General features: G+C 40.0%; 1 protein-coding gene across 1 annotated transcript; it reads right to left on the reverse strand.

Annotated features, from left to right (window-relative positions):
* On the reverse strand, positions 1–7554 carry tmem106c (transmembrane protein 106C). The gene is made up of 7 exons (XM_037684393.1): positions 7208–7554; positions 5316–5379; positions 4869–5028; positions 3105–3245; positions 1282–1331; positions 1126–1179; positions 1–189 (listed from the first exon to the last, which is right to left on the reverse strand). Exons 1-7 carry the CDS (start codon positions 7419–7421, stop codon positions 54–56), a joined length of 819 nt encoding a protein of 272 aa, XP_037540321.1. The 5' UTR covers positions 7422–7554; the 3' UTR covers positions 1–53.
* Positions 7555–8484: the final 930 nt, after the last annotated feature.

Below are 8484 nucleotides of genomic sequence, written 5' to 3' on the forward strand. Positions count from 1 at the left end.
TTAGCATGTTCTTGCAGCCGGTGACGGAGTCGTCCCCGTCCGGAGGCGGCGTCTCACACGAGGCCGGGGCTGTGGGAGACGCGTCCGTCTGTGCGGGGGTACGTGGTGTTGGAGCCACAGTCTATGTAGCGATACGCCTCCAGGCTGTTCTGGGACGTTCGCACCATGTAGGAGGTTTTCACGGTGGTTCTGAAAGCGGGTGAGGAGAAACGAGAAATGTGTAAAATACAAATAAATAAACAACCTGCAGCTCATAATGCTGCTCCAACTGTAAACAAAACGATTGTAACGTCCGCTCCTCCGCAGAACCTTTAGAAACAAACTAGAGAAACTCAAGAGTTTACTGAAGAGGCCGAAACCGAGTCGTTACAGCTAAACGCAGCAAAACACTAGCTAAAAGTTAAAAAGCAAAACAAAGAAAATGTATCAAAACTACAGTAGCTACAAGTAGCAACACATCAGCTAAAAGAGGTCAAATGCTGAAAGCCAAAAGTAGCAAAACGCTAACTAAAAAGAGCAAAAACAAAACTAAAAAGTTAAAATGTAACTATGTCAAAACTAGCTCAAAGTAGCTACACGCTAGCTAAACTCCAATTTGCAAAACAGTACCTACAGCTAAAAGTAGCAAAAGGTTAACTAAAATTGCTAAATTCTAGCAAAAGTAACCAGAAAACACTTAGAAGCTAAAAGTAGCAAACAGCAAATTAAAAGCAACAAATTTAGCTAAAATTAGAAAGAAAAAAAACTAACATGTTCCGTTCAGCTGCTCCTTTTTACAGGAGTTGTCACAGCGAGTGAAAGATTTGTTTTACACCTGACGCAACCTGGGCTCGAACCCGCAACCTCAGAATTACAAATCTGCAGCGCTAAGCTACCACTGCCCCAGAAAAAGCTTAGCAAAAGTAGCTAAAAACTACCTAAAAAGCTATCTTCAGCTAGCCTAGAGCACTTTTCTTTTTATAGCGTTTTGGACGTTTTGAGAGCTAAAAGTAGCAAAATAGTAGCTAGAAGCTAAAACCAGCAAAACACTGAACATCAAGCCAGTTTTCTTTAAGACTTTTTTTAAAGCTTTTAATAAATTCTGGTAACTTTCAAACGTGTAAAACCTTTTCGAAACACACTTACTGCATAAATACGACGATGTTGTGGACTCTGATGACGGGCATCGTGCAGAAGGCGCTGAGGACCAGAAACCAGGAGAAAAAGCTTTTTAAACAACTCTGACCCGTTTGGTTGCTCTGCACAGGCCGCTTGTGTCGGAGTTTCAGCGCCAACACTTACTAGACGTTAGGAGCGGTGCTGCCGATCGCCAAGCTCACCGTGTAGTTCATCTGTAGAAGAAAGCTCGTGAGACTTTGAGGCAAACCTCAAACACCGAGGGGACAAAAAGACAACGGCCAAGAAACTGTGAAGTGCAACACTTCAAGTTTTACATTTATCTGGGATTAATGTTAACGGCAACAAATTCAAGGAAAACCCAAAAAGCAACTACGTCTTCTCTCAAAGGCCAAAAACCAAAATATACGTTTATATTTGTGAGAAGATTCCAACTTTACAGCATTTTTAACCACGCCTGCCTGCCTAAAACTTTTGCACAACATCGTATGAATAAATGTATTTGTTATGCTGATGATAGTTATATTTATCCATGAAACCCAATGGATCCAGTCAGTAAAGAAATAAAAACCTGGATGACCCTAAATTTTCTGCTTTTAAACTCGGACGACTCAGGTTTTGGGTTTTGGACCTTAGGAATTAATTTTTCAGTCTTTCTCCTCCTAATGTTAAAAATCTTGGTGTTATTTTTGATCAGGACGCGTCTTTTAACACCCACATTAAAAACGTTACTAGAACCACCTGCGTAATATCACTAAAATTAGAAACATCTAAAAATGATGCAGAAAAACTGGTCCGTGCATTTGTCACGTCTAGACTGGACTATTGCAATGGTTTATTATCTGGTGTCCAAAAACTTCTTTAAAACGTCTTCAGTTGATCCAAAATGCTGCTGCCAGAGTCTTAACTGGAGTTACTGGGAGAGACCATATCTCTCCAGTTTTAGCTTCTCTCCACTGGCTCCCTGTCAAATCCAGAATTTAATTCAAAATCTTACCTCTAACCTACAAAGCCCTCAACAACCTAGCTCCATCTTATATCACAGATCTTACTATTCCACATTTTCCTAACGGAGCACTTCGTTCTCAGACTGCAGGTTTACTTGTGGTTCCTAGAGTTTCCAAAAGCAGAATGGGTCTTTCAGTTATCAGGCTCCTCTCTCCTGTTCAGTTTCTGTCCATGAGGCCGACACATTGTCCAGTTTTAAGACTTTCCTTTAATATAAATCCTATGGTTAGGGTCCGCTTGGGTTTACTAAGCTATCCCTTAGTTATGCAGCTATAATCTTAGACTGCTGGAGGACAAACTGACCACATTTCCTCTCTCTGTTTTTATTTGTAATTATTTTTATCTTGCGTGTTGTTTTTCCTCCTATAGAAACCACACCTGGACCTGCCATTTGTTTTTCTCCTGTTCCTCTCAAACCTCAGCCGGTCGAAGCAGAGGGCCTCTCGTCCTGAGCCTGGTTCTGCTGGAGGTTTCTTCCTGTTAAAAGGGAGTTTTTCTTCCCACTGTCTCCTTTGTGCTCGCTCAGGGTGGGAGACTGTGACGAAGTGAAGCTTTTATAATGTGAATGTTTCTGTTCAGCGCCCTGAGACGACTTCTGCTGGGACTCAGCGCTATAGGAACAAACTGAACTGTATGTCCAACAAATGTTTAGATTTAAACAACAACCACAAGTAGTTCAGGACATTTCACAACAGCTACGTCTAAAAAAAAAAAAAGCAACCAGCTGACAAAAATCAGATCAAACTAATTCACTGCCTTTTATAGCAACAAACTAAAGGACTTTGTGTCTTTAGCTGCACGTTCAAAACGGTATTTATTTAAATGAAGGGTATGTAAACACTGACGTGTTCAGCAAGTTGTTTGTTTCTTCCAATCATGGATTTATGTTGAAGCCGATATGACCGATCGAGCCGTCCTACAGTTTGTTGTTGCAGTAACACGTTGAACCTTTAAGACGTTTATCACGAGCTCCGGCTCACCTGGCTCTCGCCCAGCGGCAGGATGGTGGTGGGCTTGTCCAGCTGCTGAGTCCCGATCACCGTCTTCATGTAGAGGACCTGGCAGCTCACGCTCTGCACCAGCACGGAGAAGAAGTTCGGGTTGCTGAAAATTAGCGTGCTCTGAAAAAAAAAAAAAAAAATGCAACGTTTCCTCAAAAGTTGGGACGGCAGCAACAAGAGGAAGTGGTTTGAATGAGAAACAGCCGGAGGAACATGTTGTAGTTAAGGAGGTGAATCAGCAGCACTTTAGAGAAGCTGCGTCTCCGGACGCTTCACAGCGACAAACACGACTCAGTCACACGTTTATCGTTTTACCACATAAATCATTTCTGATGAGTTTTTGGTGAATAAAATATGGATTTATATGATTTACAGATCATCGCGTTCAGTTTTTATTTACATTTTACACAACTTTTTCAGAACTCGAGTTGTATTTGCTAAAAAAAAATAAAAAATCTTGTCAGAATTATTATGCTTCCTTCTCATTCAACCTTTATTTATACACGTTGGTCTCATTGACTCACGAGGACTCATTAACAGGAGAAACCTGTTTTACCTGTTTCCTACCTGAACACGATGCAATAAAAAAATTAACAACTTTCTAAACGTATTTTTTTATGCTGGTGATGTTTGCAGTTAGAAGATTATTGAGCAAATATTATGAGAATATACACATCAACATATTTCCTCTAGCTCTGGGTTAACGCGACTGGGAAGGTCTCGTTGCCCAGTACCCACTGCAGGTTTTCATGCTACACTCCCAGACACCACCAACATTTTATCATCGTCTTCTTTCAGCTGCTCCCTCTTCAGGGTCTCCACAGTGAGTCGTCCTCCTCCATCTCACTCTGTCCTCACTCCAACTGCATCCATTTATCTCCTCTTTGTCTTTTTCCTGGCAGCTGCATTTCTAACATCCTTCTACCAGTATACCCACTGTCCCTCCTCTGGACATGTCCAAACCATCTCAGTCTGGTCTCTAACTTTATCTCCCAGTTGTTCAACCTGTGCTGTACCTCTGATGATCTCATTCCTCATCTTATCCATCCTTGTCTCTCCTAAAGAAGAACCTCAACATCTTCATTTCTGCCACTTCCAGTTCTGTCTCTCGTCTTTTTGTCCATGTCTCTGTCTCCAGACCATACAACATAGCTGGTCTCACCACTGTCTTGTAAACTTTTCCTTTGACCTTTGCTGACACCCTTTTGTCTCAAATCACTCCTGAAACTTTTCTCCATCACTCCATCCTGCCTGGACTCTCTTCTTCACCTCTTTACCACACTCCCCATTTTCCTGGACAATGGACCTCAAGTCCTTGAAGTCCTGCCCCTTTGTGACCTCTGCTCCTTGTAGCCTCACTGTTCCACCTCTCCAAGTTCTCTTCCACCTGTTCTCACCACAGACACAATGTCATCTGCAAACATCAAAGTCCACGGGGATTCCTGCCTGACCTCATCTGGTCCATCACCAGAGCAAACAAGAAGGGGCTCAGAGATGATCCTTGATGCACTCCCACCTCCACCTTGAAGCTATCCGTCACTCCTACAGCACGTCTCACCACTGTCCTCCTGTCCTCATACGTGTCCTGTACCAGTCTAACATATTGCAACACCAGATTTTCTCATAAAACAAACGTTTTAACTCATAAATCAAGTTAGAATCTCAATGACACGTTAGAGCAGCGTGTTCCGGCAGACGTGCGAGACATTTTAGTCAAAGCTACAAGAATGGGATGAAACCTACCGTCATGTTTATCAGGACCTTGGAATTGGGGTTGTCAAACCTCACGGTCACCGAGCGCAACCCGGCATCCTCCACCACCACCGACCGGGGGAAGAGGAAGAAGGCGACCAGAGAAGAGGCCAGAAGGCAGAGCACGACCGACAAGACCACATACAGCTTCCTGCAAGGCAAACATCACAGGTCCAAATGGATCAAACCCGTTGAATCCCACAGAACGTGGACGTAGAAGTTAGGGTTTATAGACGAGTTGAAAAGAAACGTCAGTACATAAAACAATTTTTGGACATGACAAAAAGAATCAGATCTTCATTTATTAAACAAAAGATCAGAGTCAGAATATTTACACAAATAAACTTCAAACATTAGACCTGGAGGAGTGAAGTTAAGCATCATAACTCTTTAAGAACTTTTTTTTTTTTACTTTAGTGGTAATTTGTTGTTACTTACGTGTGCTGTGGCTGCAGCCTTTGGTCGCTGTACGGGATGAGAGCAACCAGCTCGTTAACCTGCTCTGTAGAAAGAAACAGTCTGATCAGTAAATCAAGTTCATCTTCATCAAAAGAAGTCGAACATTTTGCACATTTGAGAAACTTGAATCTGTTTGACTTTTCTGACTGGCTGTTTTAACTCAAAACATTAAAGCTAAACTTTTACACGAAACCTATTATGGTTTTTCTGTCTTCGGGGAGCGAGTCATTCTCCTCCGTCTCACTCTGTCCTCACTCCAACTACAGTACCTCCATGTTGTGTACCCGTTGTGTACCCGTTGTGTACTCATTGTGTACCTCCTCTGTCGTCTTATTAAATGTGAGAATGTTGAGTCAGCGTTCACACTAGTTTCCTGTTTCTTCTTCTTTTACAGTCAGTCCACTTTCATCCGCCACAACGTTCAGATCATATCAGATCAACCAGGGATCGTCTTGTATTTTTTTAGTAATTGTAACGTTTATATTTTGTAAAATATTTTACTTTCTTTACTAAAATTATACTGAATGAAATACAGATCTCTTCATCCCTTTCAAAAATATTTTTCACATTGAAATATACGTAAACATTGTTTCTCTTTTTGTGTTGCTAATGCTCCGTTTTGCTTTTACCTAGAGTTTAGCTAATTTTGCTCATTTTAGCTAGTTCTGCTAATTTTAACTTTTAGCTAAAGTTTTGATTTCAGAAACTGACACCCCAGTTGAATAGTCCTGAGCTAAAGTTTTACTAACTTTAACTTTTAGCTACAATTTTGCTCATTTTAACTTTTAAGTAAGTTTAGCTCCATTTAATTACTGTTTTGCTAATTTTAGTTTCTGTTTTGCTTATTTTAGCTTTTTGAAATATTTTTGCTCCAATAAATTTTAGCTACTGTTTGCCAATTTTAGTTTATAGCCAGTTTTTCCTAATTTTGGCTTGAAGCTAGAACTTTGCTCATTTTAGCTTTTTGATAGTTTTACAACATTTAAGTTTTAGCTTTTTGTAAAACCACTTTTCCTTATGGTTTCAATTAAATTAGCTTTTTAGTTAGCTCTTGCTAACCGTGGTTTTTATGATTTAGCTATTTGGGCTTTCATCTTATCTTTAGCTACATATGACTTTTACATTTTGTTTTTAAAAGTTTAACGTTTAGCTATTGTTTTGCCTTTTTGAGCTTTTCGCTAGTTATAGTAATTTTAGTTTACAGCCACAGTTTTTCCTAATTTTTGGCTTGGAGCTAGAACTTTGCTCATTTAGCTTTTTGCTAATGTTTTACATTTAACTTTTAGATAGTTTTAGATGTTTGCTGTTTGTAAAGTTGTGATTTTCCTTGTGCTTTCATGAAATTAGCTACTAGCTACTCTTGCTAACTTGTTTATAGCTATGATTTAGCCGTTTTGGGTTTCATCTAAAGTTTAGCTACATATAACTTACATTTTGTTTTGCTAAGTTTAGCGTTTCGCTATTGTTTTGCCTATTTGAGATTTTAGCTTGTTATGCTAATTTTAGTTTACAGCCACAGTTTTACCCCTTTTTGACTTTTTTTTCTCTCTCTTTGGCTTAAAGCTAGAATTTTGCTCATTTGGTTTCGCAACATTTAACTTTTAGCTAGTTTTAGCTTTGTGCTGTTTGTTAAATTGTACTTTTCCTCATGGTTTTCGTGAAATTAGCTTTTAGCTACTCTTGCTAACTGTGGTTTTTAGCTATTTTGGCTTTCATTTAAAGTTTAGCTACATTTACATTTTGCTAAGATTTAGCTTTTAGCTATTGTTTTGCCTATTTGAGATTTAGCTACAGTTATGCTAATTTTAGCTGTCTTTTTAACTCTGACGGTTTAATAAACATTGCGCTTCACATGGATTTCTTGAACCAACCTGAAGGGATCCGTCCAGTCCCCTGACATGTTGGACATGTTATGCTGTCCCTGCCCGTGAACTCCACGTACGGGAACTGAGCGATGTCCTCTCTCCGGTGGAACCCGTCCAGAGAGTCGTCATCCGAGTGTCCGTCTTCTGCTCGCCGCTCGGAGGTCTCCGTCTCCGGGAGAAGCAGCAGGCTGCTGTCGCTCCGAGACCAGAGCGTCCCCATGCCCGGCTACAGTCCGTCGAGAGGTGGATGAAACGGGGACATCCTGTCCCCCTGCAGTTAAACCTACTGGTGTCCCAGGAGAAGCACGCGCGACTGGGACAGAGAAAGGTTGTGTCCCTGAATGTGTCACAATAGTTAGACAATTATGTGACGGAATTCGGGTGGCGTCACTCGGCCAGCTTAGTTTCGTGCTCTGAAAGTTGTAACTGTTGACCACAGACGTTTGTGACGTTAATAATTTAATTTTAATCAACTTTAAGGGCCTTATAAACAAAATAGCCACCAAAAAAAGCGTACCTTCTCATGCATTTTCTGTTGTCGCCAACTAGTTTACGCTGACATTTTGTTGCATTCAGGTGCCCGTAGAAATGTCGTGATTTGACGAATGGCACGAGACTGGCGTGTTCATGTACATTATTTGTAAGCATAAATGCATCGTGAAATGTTATAAACTTGCAATCAAAATGTATCAAATAATGATTAAACATCAATTCATATAAAGTAAATTAGCATATTTGTGTGATTTTTTTTTTATTTTGTTTTCTCACGAAGCGGGAAAAATCCGAACAATAATTCCAACACAAAAGTGCAGAACATGAACGCATCGATATACAAGACGTGCTCTTTGCTGCCCCCTACTGTTCAGATGCTGCTTTAGCAGCCGCTATGGATCCAAAAGAACATTTTTTGACATGAAGATTTCAGATGAAAATAGCAAGTTTAAAATATTTAGTTACTGCATTAAAAATTCTAGGTCCATAATGGTATTTTAGTTATCTACAAGTTAGTTATTATGCATGGTAAACTAATTTTTACTAATCCATGTTTCTCAAAGAAAGAGGTGCAAATTTGGCATATATGGTAGCCGTTTAATTCAACTTTGATAAATAAATATGAGTTAAATTTGGACCATTGTTCATACCAAAATAAATTTTAAAAACTCAACTGTGTTTAGGAACATCTCAATTCACCTTTTCTTTCGTTAACTGTAGAAATATTCATCAGGAGGTCATATACAGTATGTGTTTTCATAAATATCAAGGCCTGATGCTTGAAACACAAG

This window comes from Nematolebias whitei, chromosome 11 (genome assembly GCF_014905685.2).
Source record: "Nematolebias whitei isolate Nwh7 chromosome 11, NemWhi1, whole genome shotgun sequence".
Lineage (NCBI taxonomy): Eukaryota > Metazoa > Chordata > Actinopteri > Cyprinodontiformes > Rivulidae > Nematolebias > Nematolebias whitei.

Excerpts from the sequence above, each read along its gene's own strand:
- tmem106c (XM_037684393.1), bottom strand. The coding sequence starts at position 7,421 with ATGGGGACGCTCTGGTCTCGGAGCGACAGCAGCCTGCTGCTTCTCCCG. Across the intron at positions 5,380-7,207 it reads GACTGGACGGATCCCTTCAG|AGCAGGTTAACGAGCTGGTT; the intron begins GTTGGTTCAAGA and ends TTCTTTCTACAG. Across the intron at positions 5,029-5,315 it reads AGGCTGCAGCCACAGCACAC|GAAGCTGTATGTGGTCTTGT; the intron begins GTAAGTAACAAC and ends TTTGCCTTGCAG.